General features: G+C 44.1%; 1 protein-coding gene across 1 annotated transcript in view; it reads left to right on the forward strand.

Moving 5' to 3' along the window:
- gpc6a (glypican 6a) overlaps window positions 1-20,545 on the forward strand; it is a 980,820-nt gene that overhangs the window by 880,895 nt on the left and 79,380 nt on the right. Inside the window, exons 5-6 of the mRNA XM_080198144.1 lie at window positions 1,583-1,713; window positions 7,546-7,689. Coding sequence (XP_080054270.1) covers window positions 1,583-1,713; window positions 7,546-7,689 — 275 coding nt within the window. The remainder of the gene's footprint in view (window positions 1-1,582; window positions 1,714-7,545; window positions 7,690-20,545) is intronic.

The following is a 20,545-nucleotide window of genomic DNA, read 5'->3' on the forward strand; positions in this document are numbered from 1 at the left end:
GTCCAAACATGGCAGAAAATGCTGAACTCACAGCCTGAATCAAATATCTAGTGACACTGACAGTCAATGGACTTTGCGATGGCTGCATATCTTCCCACTCCCCCACCCACCCTTCCCTTTAAGTGGGTCCCACCACAATGGGGCCCTTTCATCCCCGCCTAAGTATAAGTCTGTCTGCCAGGACCCCTTGTGGAAACATGTGGAAGAAACAATTCCAACTTATCACCTAATGCGTCCGAGGGCTGTGTCAGCAACTTCCGTTGCCCCGTAGTGTTGTGACAGATAAGAAATACTATCTTGGATAGACATTTTGACTTGGTCTTTTATGCTGATTGCTAAGTCATATCCTCAGCTGCTATACGTTAATGATTTAAGCTCTATTGAATTTAACTGGAATATTTTAACATAACTGCCCACTGGTCCTCCTAGGATAAGTACTTAGTAAAAAATGTTAAAATGTGCAATTTATGTAAAATGTAGGTCTACTGGGGGAAAAAAATGTTTCCTGTCTTATAGGGCAAAACATATGCCTTGCTGGATTTTATTTTCGTAAACGATAGGTCAGTTTCAGAATCTCGTAGGATTTTAAAATATTTTTTATGGGATGTGGGCGTTGCTGGCTAGACCCGCATTTATTGCTCATCCCTAATTACCCCTGAGAAAGTGGTAGCGATCCACCTTCTTAACTGCGCGAGCCATGTTAAAATATTTCAAAATCACAAAAATTAATGTGTTGATGAGGGGTCGGTGAATCTTACATAAAAGAGAAAGGTATAATGTGTATAATCTTTGTTGTTCAAGAAGTAAAATGTTGCTTTCGTCATACTTATTTCCATTTAACTCATTCTCTTTCTTCTGAAAGCTTCTCTTGCTGATAGCAAGATGAAGGTATACAAGCATTAGTGGACATTTAATGGCCTGATTGTCCACTTTATAATATTCAAACTTCATAATTCCAGTAGATTCATTTTTCAGTGAGCATTTCTGTTTGTAACATTTGAATTGCTGTTATTTTTTTCTAGCTGCTAAATTATGCAATAGGTGCACTGCCTTTGATGTCGCGGTTCATAATACAATTGAAAACTGAGAAAATTGGATTATACGCTCATGGCAAACACAGATTTGTGATTGTAAATATGATCCTGGCACATGCGGCGTTAGTTTTTACTCCTAATCCTCATTTATATGCTGAAATACACACAGAGGATTTTTACCTCTCTTGCTGCCAGTTCTGGATGAAAATGGAAGAGGTGCTACGTGAGACTGGAGTTGTTTTGCTGCTTATGTGCAAAGATGTTTTGTACAAATATCTGATCAGGGAGAATTATACCCTGTACATGATCAAAAATAAGGAACTCCATTCTGTTAACCTGTTTTTCCCTGGCACAAAAGATAGCTCAGTTTAGCATGGCAGTCATAACGTGGAATCAAATGTTTTGCTCAGTGCTCCACATGCCAACCTCAGTCCTGAACCTCAGCAGTCAGCACACATCTGATATGCCCTCTTCTGTGCCTAGCTTTCTCTGAGGTTTCAATAATATTAATCTGCACACTCCATGTGATTCCTTTTTTTATCTGACAGATGCTATGCTCCTGGTAGCAGAAAGATTGGAAGGGCCTTTCAATATTGAAGCCGTCATGGATCCAATTGATGTGAAGATTTCTGATGCCATCATGAATATGCAGGAGAACAGCATGCAGGTGTCAGCGAAGGTAAAAATGCTCTCCTTTGTATATTCATATTATGTGAAGATTGCCATTCTATCATCTTTGTATTTGTGAAAAGGGTCTCTGTAGAAGCCACAACTTAAAGACAAGCTGTAGCACTTCCTTTGGCTATTAATTCTTCACAATATCTATCGCATAATACATTAGTTTAGATTGAAGAAACACAAGGAACATGGCTGGTTGTGGGCACATGGGTGGTTAATGGCCAAGAAATGCCAGGACACAAACCTGCCAATTTCGAGCTCTTGCTCAGGTAAGACAAGGGGCAGGGAGCAAACATGCATCCAGGATAAAGATTGATATTATAAATATATCAATGAGGCTGACAATTGGGCTTTGACCCACTTTGCAGGTTTAACTATGGCCAGCTAGGTTTCTGGGGCCTCAGGAAACCGAGCAGCTGAAGTTGCAGCAAGGACAACTGCAGGGGGCACTCCTTATGGTACAAGAAGAGCAGGAGTAAATCCTCCTGGGCCCACAAATAGCCCCTATCACCATCAGAACTTCCCCGGAATCAATCCAGAGTGGGATTGCACCCTTCTCAGATTGGACTACACCCAACCCCAAGATCAGACTACACAACTGCACCCCACCCCCACCCTCTCCAGTCTTCCAGATGGGAAGGAATTGGATAGCTCCTTTGGAGTCAGGGACCAGAACCTCCTCCCTAATCAGACCACGTGCCCCCACTCCAACCTCTACCTGAGACCTGTGATCTGATCTACCTGATACTGTAGCCCTCCTCTCTGTCCCATCTATCTCCCCCACCAGACAGAGATCAGGGTCCCACTCCCCAGAGAAAGTTCGGGCCTCCTCCTAGCCCACCAGACAACGACCTGCCCACACCGCCCACCACCACCAGACAATGATTGGGCCTCCCTTCTCCCTCCCCCCCACCACAGCATGATCTGACCCGCCTCCCCCTCACCCCTCCACCACCAGTCTGAGTCAGAGAGCCGTTGGAAGCTCTGATCTTACCTCTTCAGCCACTGGAGCACCCCAAAACAGACCTTTGTCGAGCATGTCTGTTTCGCACCGAATCTGGACATGCAATACAATGAAATGTTGAGAAAGTTGGATGGGCAGTTCATTAATTCAATTTAAATACATGCAAATGCATTTAAATCGCCGTTGCGCCTTTTCGGGCCTTGGTAAAGTGGGCATCTACATGGACGCGGGTGCAGATCGCATTAATGGCCTGACGCTTGACTTTACCATGTTTTCGTGCCCAAAAACGGGCATGACACAATGGTAAAACTGAGCACTATGAGTTCCAATCACGCAAAATTACTCTTATAGACTTATATCCCTCGTCAAAATGTGTTAGTCCCAATCAAGCCACCTCGCCAACTACACCCCCTATGGTAGAGTTGCTAACGTCTAAATGATACATCTGATCACCTGACCTGACAATATTCAGGAGAACTCTGAGCATTCCATCTGCTAAACTTGGTTTCTGCAGAGTTAGAACTTTTTCACTCAGGTATCACTTACTACCCACCTCTCAAGACTTTAGCACACCATTGAATCACTTTCTGCATTGCACCCACATTTTTCTGACCACTCACTGGGTGCTGACCTCCCTTGTCACTTCCATCCATGCTCTCTTTGTTTTTCTCGGCAGCTGTCAGGAACAAAACATCTCTCCTGTTGAAACTGCATCTATTGGAGCTTCAAGGAAAGCACGCGGAGCTCATGATGCTACCCAGGGAGGCCAGTGCTGTTCTGTGAAGTCCCTGCTGCTCCACTGTATCACTGAATGACAAGCCTGATCACACTGCATTGTCCTTGCAGAGGGCCCTCTGTTACTGGGTTCAGTCTCCAGGCCACTCGCAAGTGTAACTACCCAGGTTAATGCAGCCCTTTGTATTTCAAAATTGTGTTGTTTCACTGATGCAACAGTGTTGAGATACACAATTACAGGCTTCCTAGCCTTGGACTAAAATTTCGGCTCAAGATCTCAATTATGCATGCAAAATTCATAAAGGACTGGACATGGTGGACACTGGGATGATGTTTCTCGAACTTGGGGTCATATTTTCAGAATTTAGCCATTTAGCACTGAAATGAGGAGAAATTGGCTCACTTATAGGTTGTAAAACTCCAGAATTCTCTATCCTGGAGAGAGTGTTGGATGCTCATTCCTTGAGTGAGATTAATCGACTTGGATACTAGGGGAACCAAGACATTTTAGGATATTGAGGGAAAGTGTAACAGAGGTTAAAGATCAGCCACGATCATGTTGAATTGTGGAATAGGCGCAAAGAGCCAAATAGCCCACTTCAGCTCCCATGTGTTTTTTTTATGTTCATGCATTCCTAACAAGTGATGACAATGTATAAGCCGTGAAAGACGTGATGAGCAGAGAAAGAATGCACAGATTCCCAATTAAAGGGAGGAGAAATTAATATTAAGTGTCCCTTCAAGCACAGTTTGTAACCCCTTTCAAAGGTATTTTTAATGTAATACAGACAGGTGCCATGAGCCAATTATCTTCCCTTGGAAAAGGAAACACGATTAGGGACACAAGCCAAGAGAGAAAAATGGAGGGGTTTTTTTGAGAAAGTAATTGGCGATGTTTTGGATATTCAGCCCATGCAGCCTCTCTGTATGTTTGGTTCAAAGAAATTGCAGTGAAACCTGTCCTTCAGTTCCCCTCGATTAAATTCAACTCCAACCCTTCAGAATTTTCTGACATGACAATTAGAATATTTACAGGAAAGTGTCACTGAGAAGAAATTTCCAATGTCAAGGAGCAAAACAATTCTAGTCAGCGACTGATGGAAAGTTCTGAATTGACTTATTTTCTGGTTTTCTGTTATTTTTCAGCAATAAGCCAGTGTAAGGAAATAACTAACTAAATGTGAGGATAGTGCCCAATTCCTCATCTGCTGTTTTTGATGATCATTCTGTGAATTCAGTTTCTTTCCCCTGCTGGTATAGCTATCTTTCTCAACATGGATAAGAATTCCAGCAGCTGAACAATTTTTTTATTTATTTAAGGGACGTGTGCATCACTAGCTGGGCCAGCATTTATTGCCCATCCCTAATTGCCCTTGAACTGAGTGGTTTGTTAGGCATTTCAGAGGTCCTTTTTTATCAGTCAACCACATGTAGGCCGGACCAGGTAAGGATGGCAGATTTCCTTCCCTAAAGGTCATTAGTGAAGCATATGGATTTCTATGATAATTGACAATGGACTCACGGTCATTATTAGACTTCTAATTATAGATTTTTATGGAATCCAAATTCCACCATCTCCCCACGGTGGGACTCGAACCTGGATCTCTACGGCTGACCTCTGGATTTCTAATCCAGTGACAATATCACTACCGCACCACGCCTCCAATTGCCACTGAGGCGGCTATTTTCCATCCATCACAAAGTCCATGTCTGTACTGTAACTGAATTGTTTTACAAATGAGTTATCCTTTCCATAACAGCAAAGATCTGATCAAAGTTTGAGGAAAGAGTACGATCATGTTGACCTTATGCATGGGTGGCTGTGTGGCCTATTGGTGGTTCTTGTGGTAAGAAAAGTAGTTTTACTTGGTCTAGATTCTCATATTTTTAAGCAGCAAATTAAAGTTCATCAGCAGCTTGTAAGTAGTTCTGAAAATTAATTTTTCAATTTTTGGCCTATCATTCCTTTTGGTTTTGCCACCACTGCTTCTTTGTACATTCTTTGCTATCTCACTGACTCATTCTTCATCTGTAATCAAAGATACTTTCTATTCCTTTTGGGGATTTGTTTGCTCTGATTAAAAGGTTATGGAAGTGCTTTCAAAGTCATTGTATCTTGTTTATAATGTGAAATGTCTGTGATTATAACAACATTGACAGGATTAAATTATCACATCAATGTGCCTGTATTTACTGAAATTCTCTCCACTTCTCTGTTGAATTAAAATTAAGCGTATTTAAATATTGAAAGAGGTTTTTGCTGAATTAGTTATAGGACGGAACTTTCTATTTTTACGCAGAGTCTGAGGCAAGAAAATCAATGTGCAGCTTGCCATCTGCACAGCTGGCTTTTCTCATCACGTAATCCTGAACTCTGTGCAAAACTAATCTACAGGCATGGTCAGGGTGCCAAGGACAGTGCCCCATGAGGCAGTGCCAGAGGGCAGTTCCAGGTGGTGGTGTCAAGAGGTAGTGCCTGGGACAACGCCAGGGGATGATGCTGGGGGCAGGCCAGAGGTCAGTGCCAGGCGGTGGTACCAGGATGCCAAGAGGCAGTGCCGGAGAGCAATTCCAGGAGGTGGAGCCCAGGAGGAACTGCAGCCATGTTCCTCTCCCACCAGGGCTATACTTACCTATGTGCCCTCAGGGGGGTTCATTTCACCAGGTTCCCATTTTAAAAAATGAGTTGTAATCCTCGTCAACATAATGTCACATCAACAAGGAGAGATTTCCTAACGTGGAAGGACGCTGTGATAGGCAGTCCCACTAATTGTGTGGAAACGTATTGAAATGAGGTTCCCGACCTTCCTGAGCAGCAACCTCAATACATCACTAGCAGGGAACAAGAGTATCGGAAAACAGGATCTCGCTGGCAAGACTCACATTTTCAAAGTCCCACAATATTTTGTGTCCACATTCTATTTAATGCATCAGTAAAACAGACACATTAAGCTATTGTTTACCTAATGGTTTGCGTTCTTCCCATGATGAAGTCTGATCCACTGGTGGTAATTAGTAGCAGAAAATGAATACAATTGCTTCCTCATTTTGGCTGCATTGGTGTAAGAAAGCTCAAGACTGAAACTAAACTCTTCCACATGAACAAGTGGGAAAAAGCATAGTGGGGCCTTCATTGCCATCCATGACACTAGCAGCGGGAGTTGGAAAAATTCCCACCTTGGCCTGCCTGCCCGGGGAGAAAGTGCCTGTAAAGTTGGGATCTTCATTGCTGGGGCTGGGGTTGCAGGGAGGGGTTCTGGCGATGGAGGATTGAGCTGGAGCAGGGCAGGCAGTTTAGACAGTGCCACAGGGGCTGCTGAATGCAGGGACAGGCTGTTTAAAAGGCTCACCTCAGTGGGACTATGCCCCAGTTAAAGTAAAAACACACAGTTCCTCCAGCCCCTTCATGCACCTCTGCCCCCACACCCTCAGCATGCAGGCCTCGTCATAGAACATAGAACATTACAGCGCAGAACATGCTTCCCACTTGCCCCATTTGACCCCTCAAACACCCTCTTAAACTGTGTCTTCTGCTTCTAGTCTCCCCCACAAGAGGAACCATTCCCCCTGTATCCACCCTGTCAAGTTCCCTCATGATCTTATATGTTTCAATAAGACCACTTCTCATTCTTCTAAAATTCCAATGGATACAGGATCGACCTTTTGGACATTTCTTCACATAAATGCCTTACACTGTTTTGTGCTCCAGCCATCGTCACTGATAACTTGTTTATAGGTGTAAAGCCAAAGAATTGGTGGCCTGGCAGTGATTGTTAGTCAACCTTTAATCATGTGCTATGGAAATATGTCCAACTTGCCTATTGATTATAGGCTGCTTCTGGAATCTAAAATTCCCGAGCATGCTGCTCATGAAACTGAAGAGAATTCAGATTTGAGCTTTCAATCCAAAATCCAAGATCCAAATTTTATCTGAAAGTTCTGCACTGTAGGGATTCTATGATTCTAAGAAAAATACATAAATCATTTATTTTTCATGAATCTTTAATAAAAATGAAGCTTGTCACTGAAAACTCACTCACTGACCAGATTACTTGATGTTACACTTTAGCAAAAGTAATTGGGCTAATTGGATATAGGTCAGTTGAAACATTTCCGTTTGTTCAATTCTTGCAGGTTTTTCAAGGATGTGGCCAGCCTAAACCAACACAATATGGGCGTAAGTCACGCTCTGTTTCAGAAAATTTTAACATAAGGTTCAGACCCTACAGCCCTGAGGAGCGCCCAACTACAGCAGCTGGTACAAACCTGGACAGACTGGTGAGTATTCATGTGCCTTTTCTGACTGCTTCCTCTGTATATTGGTCAGGAGAGAATTATATTGTTATTTTCATTTCTGAATTTCAGGTTATTGAACCTGAACAACAGGGGAGTCAAAGTCAGAAGGTGGCCATTTTAAGAATCCATTAAAAGGGTCCTCAATTGCAGTCAGCAAAAACTTTATCGAAAATAAAAACAATTCAGCAGCTCCGACCGCATCTGTGGAGAAAGAGAGTTACTGTTTCAAGTGCAATAGAACTAACAAAAACAATTATTGAGGAAGTAACAAAATTTTATCTGAAATGGGTGGCACGGTAGCACAGTGATTAGCACTCCTGCTTCACAGCTCCAGGGACCTCGGTTCGATTCCAGGCATGGGTCACTGTCTGTGTGGAGTTTGCACATTCTCCTCGTGTCTGCATGGGCTCCCTCCGGGTGCTCCGGTTTCCTCCCACAGTCCAAAGATGTGCGGGTTAGGTTGATTGGCCATGCTAAAAATTGCCCCTTAGTGTCCTTAGACGTGTAGGTTAGAGGGATTAGTGGATAAATATGTAGGGATATAGGGGTGGGATTGTGGTCGGTGCAGACGCAAAGGGCTCTGTAGAGTATCTATGAACAAGGGAGATTGAAGAGGGTATATGGTAGACTAAGACAATATCAATGGGTTAGTCAAGCTAACGGTGACAAATGATGTTCAATCCAGATAATGATGTGGAGATGCCAGTGTTGGACCAGGGTGAAGATCGCACGACACCAGGTTATAGTCCAACAGTGTTGGACGAGATGAGAGGTCATATGACACCAGGTTACACTACAACATGTTTATTTGAAATTACTAGCTTTTGGAATGCTACTCCTTCCTCAGGTTTATTTGACATCACAAATTTGGACTATACCCTGGTGCCGTGTGACCCAATCCTGAGAAGTGTGAGGAAATGAATTTGGGGAAGGGTAACGAAGCAAGACAATACATGATAAATTGAGGGACGCTGAGAAATGTAGAGAAACAGAGTGCATCTCCACAGGAGCATGAAGGTGGCTGAGCAGCAGAGAAAGTGGTTAATAGGTAAAGAGGATGCTTCTCTTTAGGAATAGAATATAAGAGCTGGACAGTTATGTTGGAATTCTATACAACACGTTAGGCCACAGCTGGAATGCTGCATGCAGATTCAATCACCATGTTATCAGAAAGATGTGATTCTACTGGAGAGGGTACAGAGAAGATTCACAAGGATATTGTCTAGATTGGATAATTTTAGTGCAGAGGAAGGATTGGATAGGCTGGAGTTGTTTTCTTTGGAACAGAGCAGGCTGAGGGGCAATCTAATTGAGTGTTTAGAATTATGAAGGGTCTAGATCTGATGGACCTATTCCTTTTGATTGAGAGGTTCATAACCAAGGGGTATAGATTTAGAGTAAGAGAAAGAAGATTTCGGGTGTCTTTGGCAGAAATATTTTTCAACCAGAGGAGGGTGGTGTACTGGATCTATAACTTACATGGCTGTGCACAAAGAATCAAGAAATGGGATTAGGCTGGATGGCTGGTTGCTGGCTGGTGTGGGGATGAGAAATGAAATGGCGGTAAATTTATATCTATCAGATGATTTATGGTTAAATGGGGAAGAATATCATTGAGTTCATTGTTTTCCATAGTACACTGGGGTTATCTTTTCATAAATTTGAAGTGATTAGGTTAGAGGGATTAGTGGGTATAATATGTCGGGATATGAGGGTAGGGCCTGGGTGGGATTGTGTTCGGTGCAGACTCGATGGGCCGAAGGGCCTCTTTCTGCACTGTGGAGTTCTATGATTCTATTACATCTTGACTGTTAGGACTTCAGCAGATGCCATAGTGGTTTCAAGTGTTCATTATGAATTGTAGGCCCCATGCTTTATACATTCGCATTGATGAGATTATTGCCTCAGATCACTCTTGAGTGTTCAAAACTCCTATATTAAAGCTTAGCAAAATTTGGACTTTTTTTATACTTTTATAATACAATTCTCATTATACAGGACACAAAAGTTGCTTTGTCACATTTACCATCCAGCTTAACCAATCCAATGCACCAAGGCATGCTGAAACTGCCATTTCAGGTCCTGTGTTGAAAGGAACAGTCCTGAATGGCTGGGCTAAGCTATGGAAGTTCTCCCCATTACCTTTTAAATTGATATGATCTGAGAAGAAGTGACAGATGCTGACCATTTCATTATTGCAGTTTCAGCACTATTTAAAGTCAGTGCAAAACTCCTTTTCTAATAAAATAATGGATGGCAGAGTAGCCATCCAGTGACTATTATTGGAATATAAAGCAACCCAAGATTTGTTTGAATTCAGCATTAGAACTAACACTGACACAAAAACTGTGAATGATGCAATTGAGTCAGCTACAACACATTGAGTTAGTGGACAGAGGATTGGGAGCTGTTCTTTTTAGTTCTATTTGTGAATAATGTTATCCTATATTCTGAAGCAGCTGCTGGGAGGAGCATAAAGCTGTAAAATTGGAATGTCCTGGCTACTTGGAAAATATTTGGCCTTCCCAAAGCCATGTAATTGAGATTGAGAACTCATGTGATGAATTACAATACTTTTCCCACCTCTCCTGCAATCCTGCCTATTATTTCTGCAGTGACCACTGTCAGTCACATTGTTCATCCATTGTCATCGATGAGGACCTCGACACCATTAGTCATTTTGAGGCTGGTTGCGGTGTGTCTGAAGATGACTGATCAGGCCAATTCGGGCAAGGAATGTCCTGGCACATATTGAACAGACTTGTGTAGGCACGGTAGTTGTTGCGCTGGTGGCTCTGGACTTGCGCAACTCACGCTTAAGTTGTGCTTCAGCAATGCACCTGGCTTCATAAGCTTGACAGCCCTTGTGGATGAGGCAGCGCCAGGTAGGGCGGTTTTGTGCCAGCATTTCCCAGGTGGTCGTGTCTATGTCAAGCGACTTCAGGGAGGCTTTGAGCGTGTCTTTGTAACGTTTCTTCTGCCCTCCATGCGAGGGTCTTCCAGCAGAGCGTTCCCCAAAAAGAAGTTGCTTGGGTATACACTCATCTGGCTTATGGATGATATGACCTGCCGACCAGGTCTGCGCTCTCATCAGCAGTGTGTGGACTGATGGTAGACTTGCTCCAGAGAGAATTTCAGCATCTGGTACTTTGTTTTGCCACCTGATGCATAATATTCTGCGAAGGCAAGTCATGTGGAAATGATGGAGCTGTCCACATTTCACAGGCATACAGGAGGGTAGTGAGTACCACGGCGCTGTAGACCTTCAGTTTTGTTGCTGGGCTGATTCCTCGATGTTCCCATACAATGAAATGCAGTCGACCGAAAGCAGAACTTGCCTTTGCTATTCTGCAGTTAAACTTCTATATCAATAGTCACTGCTTGGGAGAGGGTACTACCAAGATAAGTGAACTAGTCCACTGCCTGTAGTTGCTGCCCTTTGACTGTGATTATGGGTTTTGTGTACAGTGCATGAGGAGCAGGCTGGTGCATGACTTCAGTCTTTTTAATATTGATGGTGAGTCCAAAATTGTCACATGCTGTGGAAAATTTGTCCATACTGACTTGCAACTCTGGCTCTGAGCCAGTATACAGGGCGCAGTCATCAGCAAAGAGGAAATCTCTCAGAACAGTTTCCTTCACTTTGGTAATAGCTTGAAGTCTTCTGAGGTTGAAGAGCTTCCCATCCACTCTGTACTTGAAACTGATTCCAGCAACACTGTCCTGGGTAGGCAGATGGAAGGTTGTGTTGGTGATGAGGAGGTCGTGTGCTGCACAGGTCTTCATTAAGAGTAGACCGTTACTGTTACACGTGCCCACTCCATGTCTCCCAATGACTCCCTGCCAGACTGCAGAGTCACACCCTACTGTTGCATTGTAATCACACCTACCTTTCGCATGTCTAGCATATTGAAGCTATAACAGTTTCCAAAACACACGGATCAAATATGGCCAGCAGTTCCCAATTTAGTAGTGAAAGAGGAGAAGGAAAAAAGATTTTAGATGTTTCCATATATGGAAATGAGTAGCCATGGAGGAACAGTCCAAAAACCTGTCAATCACTGTGGTTGAACCTGTTTTCAGTACTGAGTAGGTATGAAATATAATGCATGTAAAACTGTAATTCATGTGTAGTTGGTTCAGATGTTGACTGGGCAGTTATTGGGTTTTGTTGCGAGATTGGCAGAGAACAAACAAATATCTTATGGGAGCTATGCCCTTGCATAGATAATTCTTAAAGAAGTTGGTGTGCGTAGATATCAATGATAACTGCGGTATTCCATTGTAATTAAAATGTTCATTAATTTTATATCTTCTGGCAAAAGCAATTTCAGGGAAAACGATTTCCCACAGCAAATGGTTAAGATCCAGAACGCACTGCCTGAGAATGTGGTGGAAGCAGGTTTAATCAAAGCTTTCAGAAAGGAATTAGACTATTATCCTAAGAAGAAGAGTATACAGGAATACGGGGAGAATGTGGCGGAACAGAACTAGGTGAATTGCTCATTGTGGGACTGACACAATGGGCTGAATGGATTCCTCCTGCACTGTAACTATTTTGTGGTTCTGAGATTCATTGCAGGGATGTGTTCTGACTCACAAGGATAGAGAACCTTTGTTCGTGAAGCATAATCTGTTCTAATGTTGCTCTGTCACTAATTTGAATAACTATTTTAAACTGTTTTATATTTTCAGTGTTTTAATTTCTGTAATTTATTTGCCACTGAATATTTCTTTTCAGTTTATCAAGCTCACTCAATTGGTTATACTAAGCTGGATTTCAATATGCAGGAGCTTGTGGATTTGGGAATTGGTGGAGAATTATAAACAGCAAAATTCACAACGTGTCAGGACGTCTGCTCCAACCTTCTGACTTTGTATTTCACTGCAATGTTTTCGGTTACATGTGAGCAATCCCATTGGGTGAGACAGTTTGCCACTTCAGATATGTTAGAGTGAAATTAACTTGGGATTTTAACTTTAAGTTCATCGGTTTCCCAGGCTTTCTAGAACTTGGTAATGGAAGCAAGCCAGGAACATGGGCTTTTGAGGGGACTGAAGACACATCAAGGAAATTTGACAATAAGTGTTTAGTACTCACAGCTACTTCCTTTAGGTTTGTTTGCAGTACATCTACTGAGAGATCACTCTCAACACTTGGTGGTTTATTCAGCAGTTTGGAGGTTTGAGGGTATGATCCGCACATTGGAACTCTGATCAATCAGACCAGCATGAGTGCCAATTATGCTGCTTTAGACTGAACCTCAGCTTGGACCACAAATGACGACAAAGGTGGCCATCAACAGCAATGGTGGCAGTGTACCAGTGCTACCAACTGTGGCACCGGCAACAGCCTGGTCCTCGCAGACCTATAACTGTAGGAGAATGGGGATCAACAGAGAGGGAGAGATTGCTGGTAGCCATTCCCATCACACAAGATCTACCAATAGAACATAAACTGCCTTGGTGTGTCCAGTCTCAGGATGTTTGTGTTGTGTGAAATGATGGTGGATATTTCCAGCAGTTGGAACAAGACGTATATCCATCAAAACCTGCTGACTATGCTTCAGCAGTTGTTATAAAATTCATTGCTAGCCTCAACTTCTCTATTTCAGAATCATTTCAGGGGTCTGCCAGAGACATCACAAGGTTGGGGCCCACAAATGCATAAGACTCATGGCTTTTTGTCATGCATGCCAATTATGTCAACTTTGCCTATATTACTCTGGTTAGAAAGATTGGGTTCTTGTTTTTGGAGTGCAGTGCAGAATATCATTGACTGCATACATATAGCAATGAATGCACCTTCACAGAATACTACAGTGCAGAAGGGGCCCTTCAGCCCATCAAGTCTGCACCACTGCATGAAAGGGTCCACTTAATCCACTTGCCAACACTTGGCCAATAGCCTTGAATGTTATGAGGTGCCAAGTACTCATCCAGATACTTTTTGAATGATGTGACGCATCCCACCTTCACCACTCTCTCCAGCAGTGCATTCCAGACCATCACAACCCTCTGGGTAAAAAAATGTTTTCCTCAAATCCCACCTAAACCTCCCATCCCTCACTTTTAACTTGTGTCCCCTCGTAACTGACCCTTCAACTAAGAGGAACAGCTGGTGCCTATTCACCCTGTCCATGCCCCTCATAATCTTGAACTCCTCAATGAGGCCACCCCTCAGACTTCTCTGCTCCAGACCAAATAACACAAGCCTATCCAACCTCTCTTTATCACTTAAATGTTCCATTCCAGGCAACGTCCTTGTGAATTTCCTCTGCACTCCTTCCCAGGTCTTGAATCATTCAGAATTTTTCATCAAACATAAGGGCTTCCAAACCACCAGTGTACAGCTGGTGTTCAACAATCATAGAGTCCTACTGTGCAGAAGAAGACCATTTGGCCTATCAAGTTTGGACCAAGCACCCAGGCCCTACCCCAATACCCCTACATATTTTACCCACTAATCTATGCATCTCAATACCTAAGGGGCAATTTTAGCATGGCCAATCAACCTAATCCACACATCTTTGGACTGTGGGAGGGAACCGGAGCACCTGGAGGAAACCCACTCAGACACGAGGAGAAGGTGCAAACTCCACGCAGACAGTGACCCAAGCCAGGAATCGAACCCAAGACCCTGAAGCTGTGAAGCAGCAGTGCTAAACACTGTGGAACTGTGCTGCCCCTGTGTAACAATGTACACCATTGATGCTTTATTGTCCACATCATTCTGCACCCCCTCATCCTCCTCCTCCTCATTTTCTCCCTCATTCTCCTTCTTAGGTTGCCCATAAGTTCTGAGAGCTGTGCCTTATTCTTCTTGCACATCCGAACCTCACTACTGGGCAATATTGTACACAGTACAGCAGATCTCAACCACTGTGGAGACCCTGGCTAATGCCTAATGAAGGATGCCTCCAGATTTGTTCTGGTACTCAAAAGTGCATCTGGTTGTCAAATGGTATCATCCTTGGGCCTCATTCCTCATATTCCTGAGAGGAGTCAGTAGCCATGTTTCAACTTGGTATCCTCTGATCGCTTGCCTCCAAGCAGTAAGTCTGCTTCAAGGTGCAAGGCATCTGGTAGGGTGGACTGCAACAGGGCACATGCTTTATGACAGTTGTCTGTAAATCTTGTGCATATCTATTAAAAATCTTTTCACTGTTCAAAGATGTGTGGCTTAGGTGGACTGGTCATGCTAAATTGCCCCTTAGTGTTAGAGCACTAACTAGGGTAAATGCATGGGGTTGTGGGGAGAGGGCCTGGATGGGATTGTGGTCGGTGCAGACTCTATGGGCCAAATGGCCTCTTTCTGCACTGTAGGGTTTCTAAGATTGCCACCCAGGATAACTACGGTGGCCCTGATTATTGCAAGAATCACTTTGATTCCAAGAGTGCATCTGTTTAACAGCCACATGCAAAAGCCACTTAGATAACTTACCACCAGCCCTCCCGACACCCGTGATAGTAACAGAGAACAAACACATCTCTCTTACCGTCCCTCGCTGTCCGCCATCAATTCGTTTACTCTTACGATCAAACATGAAAAAGGGTTGGTCAGCTACCCAGCAACCATACAAACATATCAATTAGGAGCAGGAATAGGCTACTCAGCCCCTTGGATCTGCTCCTTTATTCAATAAGATTGTGGCTGATCCGATTGTAACCTTAAATCTACGTTCCAACCCCATAACCTTTAATTGCCTTGTTTATCAAGAATCTATCTATATCTGCCTTGAAAATATTCACAGATCTCCATTCCACTACCTGTTGAGAAGGATGGGCAGCACAGTGGCACAATAGATAGCACTGCTGCCTCACAGTGCCCAGGATCCCAGTTCAATTCTAGCCTTCGGTCACTGTCTGTGTGAAGTTTGCACATTCCCTCCCTTCTGGATGGGTTTCGTCTTTTGCTCCAGACTGTTCCCAAAGTCCAAAGGTGTGCAGATTGGTCATGTTAAATTGCCCCTTACAGAGCGATCATTCCAGCTAACTATGTGGCTGAACAACAAGGTGAACAGTTAAGATCAGGCAAGAAGCAAAAAATTGAGTTCGCACCTGGTTTCATAAGAACATAAGAACATAAGAAATAGGAGCAGAAGTAGGCCATCTGGCCCTTCGAGCCTGCCCCGCCATTCAATAAGATCATGGCTGATCTGTCGTGGCTCAGTTCCACTTTCCCGCCCTCTCCCCATAACCCTTAATCCCTTCTCTTATCAAAAACCCATCAACCCGCTTCTTAAAAATATTTAGCGAGGCAGCCTCCACCACTTCAATGGGCAGAGAATTCCAGAGATTCACCACCCTTTGAGTGAAGAAGTTCCTCCTCAACTCCGTTCTGAACCGCCCCCCCTTTATCTTGAGGCTGTGCCCCCTAGTCCTACTGTCTTTTTTGAGCGGGAAGAGTCTTTCCACCTCTATCCTATCCATCCCATTCATCATCTTATACGTCTCAATGAGATCTCCCCTCATTCTTCTAAACTCTAACGAGTACAAGCCTAGTTTATTCAGCCTCTCCTCATAGCTCAACCCCCTCAACTCCGGTATCAGCCTAGTAAACCTCCTCTGCACTCCCTCCAAGGCCAAAATATCCTTGCGCAGGTGCGGCGCCCAAAACTGCACACAGTACTCCAGCTGCGGCCTCACCAATGCCCTATACAGCTGCAGCAAGACCTCCCTACTTTTATATTCAATCCCCCTCGCTATGAAGGCCAGCATCCCATTCGCCTTCCTGACCACCTGCTGCACCTGCAGGCTGGGTTTTTGCGACTCATGCACAAGGACCCCGAGGTCCCTCTGCACCGTCGCCTGCTGCAGTTTTTCGCCACATAAGTAATAGTCCTTCCTACCATTCTTCCTACCAAAGTGGACCACCTCACACTTGCCAACATTAAATTCCATTTGCCATTTCCTGGCCCATTCGCCCAGCCTATCTAGATCCTTCTGCAGACTCTCCACACCCTCCGCACAATTTGCCTTTCCCCCAATCTTGGTGTCATCAGCAAATTTCGACACCCTACACTCGGTTCCCTCCTCCAGATCATCTATATAAATGGTAAATAGCTGAGGCCCCAGCACCGACCCCTGGGGCACCCCACTAGTCACCAACCGCCAATCCGAATAGCACCCATTGACCCCCACTCTCTGCCTCCTATTTGACAACCAATCCTCTATCCACGCTAACACCCTACCCCCAACTCCATGTCCTCTGACCTTCTGCAGTAACCTCTTGTGAGGTACCTTATCAAACGCCTTCTGAAAATCCAGAAAGACCACATCCACCGGCTCTCCTCTATCCACCGCCCTAGACACATCCTCATAGAACTCCAGTAAATTTGTCAGACACGACTTCCCTTTAATGAAACCGTGTTGCGTCTGCCCTATCAAGCAATTCCCTTCAAGATGCCTCGCAATTTCCTCCTTAATGACGGATTCTAACATTTTACCTACCACAGACGTTAAACTAACCGGCCTGTAATTCCCCGCCTTTTGCCTGGCACCCTTCTTAAACAACGGCGTAACATTAGCCGTTTTCCAATCCTCCGGCACTTCCCCGGAATCCAGCGACGTCTGGAAAATAACCACCAAGGCATCCACTATCACCTCCGCCATTTCTTTCAGAACCCTCGGATGCATTCCATCCGGTCCTGGGGACTTGTCCACAATCAGCCCCTCCAGTCTGTTGCGCACCACCTCTCTAGTAACAGTAATGTCATTAAGACCCTCCAGTCCTACCACCTTTCCATCGCTAACACCCGGCAAATTATTCACATCCTCCTCCGTGAAGACAGAAACAAATGTTACCGGCCTTTTCTGGTGGGGGTGCGAGGCTAGTTTAAATATTGATTTAAATGCAAGTATCCAGGGGTCTTCATGCTTACTTGCATGCCAGTGGAAGTCCTCACCAGCGAGGATCGCGTATGGTCTGCACCAACAGGGATGTGACGTGATGACCTCACCAGTGGGACTAGAGGCCAGTGAAGCCCTCCAGATGATTGGGGGCACAGGCGGACATTGCCCTCAAGAGAAGAAATTCATCTTTTAAATGGGAGATCCCTTATTTTGAAGTTATGCCCCCAGTTTTAGATTCTCCCGTGAGGGGAAGCATTCTTTCAGCATCTTCTCTACCAAGCCCCCCGGGAATCTTACATTTCATTCAAATCAGTAAGATTATCTCTCATTCTTCTAAGTTCCAATGAGTAAAGGCCCAAACTTCAACCTTTCATCAAGACAACTCCTTTATCCCAGGAATCAAACTCATAAACCTTCTCTGAACATCCCCCAGTGCAAGTATATCCCTCCTTAAGTAAGGAGATCAGAACTGTTTGCTTGCAGTCTTAGAGGAACTCTGTATGTGACAGCAAGAATTCCTCCTTTTATACTCCATTCCCTTTTCAATAAAGGGCAACATTCCATTTGCCTTCCTAATTACTTGCTGCACCTGCACACTAACTTTTTGTGGGGTGATAAGTGATTGACCTCTTATTCTGGGACTGTGCCCCTGTGTTCCAGATTCCCTAGCCAATGAAACAACCTCTCAGGGCCTACCCTGTCAAGTGCCTTCAGAATTTGTTGTTTCAATAAAATCAACAATTATCCTTCAGAACTCCAGACAGGATGGGAAAATTAACCAGTTTTTCAACTTAGAGCATTCCTTTACCTAGGTACTGATCTCATGAACTTTGTTGCACAGCCTCCCATACAGGTATATTTTTCCTTCAATATAAAGACCAAATCAGCACACAATAACCCAGGTGTGCTCTCAAGAAAGTCTTATATAATTTGAGGATTTCTGGAGAAAGACAATGGACAGGATTTTACGGTCTTGCTGATCCCAAAACTATAAAATCCTGGCCAAGATCAAAGGACTTCGTCATGCATTTCCTCTTGCCCTCTCCAATTCCCATTGAGAGTTTGGGGTGGTAACATGCTGGCAAATTTATCAAAACTTTTGATGCCTTGACCAAACAGAGTTTAAATTTCAAACAATGCTTGGCAATTAACGATCAATCAGAATCAACTGGTGCATTCTCTATGGCAGCACCGCTATTAATCAGAGTCCACTTGCCATCCAATATCACTGTTTCTCATACAATATAAAGTTGTTTCTCCTGTGACTAGTATTCCGGTGACTGGTATTCCTGTGATTGTCCTGATGAATGTGAGACCAAAAGCTTTGGTACCTAGGTAAAGGGATGTCCTATGTTGGAAAACTGATAACTTGCCCATCCTGTCTCAGCAATACTTAAATACCAAAGGACTAACTTATACAATTCTCACACTCCAGTCCCCTTGCAGTGAAGGTGAATATGCCATTCGTCTTCCTAATTGCTTGCTGTATTACCATGCTAACTTTCTCAGTTCATTGTACATGTACGTTCAAGTCCCTAGAACATCTTTTTTCCCCCCACATAATACTTTATTCTGAGAAGTTGTCAAAGTACATACATAAAAGTTCTTTAACATTACATTAAGTTTAGTACTGATCAGTTCGTTTCAATTCAGTACATGACGTACTGCATTAAAATCATCATTACAGCTTATATTTACAATGTACATTTACATTTTGTGTCCAGTATTGGACAGAGCACACAGGCCAAAGGGTTTTACTGGTTTCAGCCCCTTGGTATACTATGCGGGAGGGCCTCCGCAAGGTTTGGCCCTTTCCTGTTGAGACTTTGCAGCAACTTCTCCAAGCTCTACTGCATCCCTGAGCACATCGTTCTGGACCCAGGGATGTGCCAGTCTGCAACACTCAGCTATTGCAGTAAGAAGTCTCACAACACCAGGTTTAAGTCCAACCAGTTTATTTGATAGTAATCCCACAAGCTTCCGGAAACGGTGTTCCTTCGTCAGGTGTGTGGAAGGTTCTGATCAGAGAAGGGCATATAAAGACACACACAGTTTACAGAATACTGATTAGAATGCAAGTCTTTACAGCCAACCTGCTATTCAAGTCTTAAAGATGCAGACAGTGTGAGTGGAGATAGCATTAGCATGTCTGAGGGAGTTCACGGATGCCCAGTATGCCCGGGATGGCCAGTATATTAAATTTGACCTGGACCAGGTCCAGCAGGAAGACCGGGCTGCAGGATTTGTGGCCATTGCATGAATGCCAAATGTACAGGAGGCTATAGACTGCAGTCACTTTGATCTCAAGGACCCAGTGAAAAATCCAGGAAGATTCCTGAATAGAAAGGGCTTCCATTCCATCAATGTGCAGTTGGTGTGTGATCATCAGCTCAACATCATGCCTGTGGCAGACACCCCAGCAGCGTGCCTCACAGATTTATATTGAGGAGCCCAGATGTCCTGTTGGTCTTTAAGGAGGAGCTTATGGTGCAGGGATAGCTCAAGAGGGATGTGGGATAATTGCTTTGGACTTGGCTGATGATGCCTGTACGGAGGCCTGAGACAGAGGCGGAGACCCAATATAATGAGGTCCACGTTGTTACCCATTCAATAGTGGAACGGTACTAGGGCTCCTCAAAATGCAGTTCAGGTGCCAGGACTGTTCTGGTGGGGCCCTCCAAAATAGCTCCTGATATCATTCCACATTGTGGTTGTGTGCTGTGCTCTACACAACCCGGCACAGCAGCAAGGAGACTTTTTGAAGAAGAAGGATGTGGAGGTCGACTGGCTGGACACCGCCACATGTCAGAGGCCTTAGATGTTCCATCCTCCACCCGATGTATATCAGCAGATGTGTTGTGCGCACCAGAGAGTGACCCAGATGCCTAGCCTCTAACTTGACCCACCGACGTGAGAGTTTCAGGGATAAATAAATTGTTCATTGACAGCACCTATGGGACTGCATCTACATCCAGCTGAACAA

This window comes from Carcharhinus amblyrhynchos, chromosome 10 (genome assembly GCF_965287045.1).
Source record: "Carcharhinus amblyrhynchos chromosome 10, sCarAmb.v2.hapA, whole genome shotgun sequence".
NCBI lineage: Eukaryota > Metazoa > Chordata > Chondrichthyes > Carcharhiniformes > Carcharhinidae > Carcharhinus > Carcharhinus amblyrhynchos.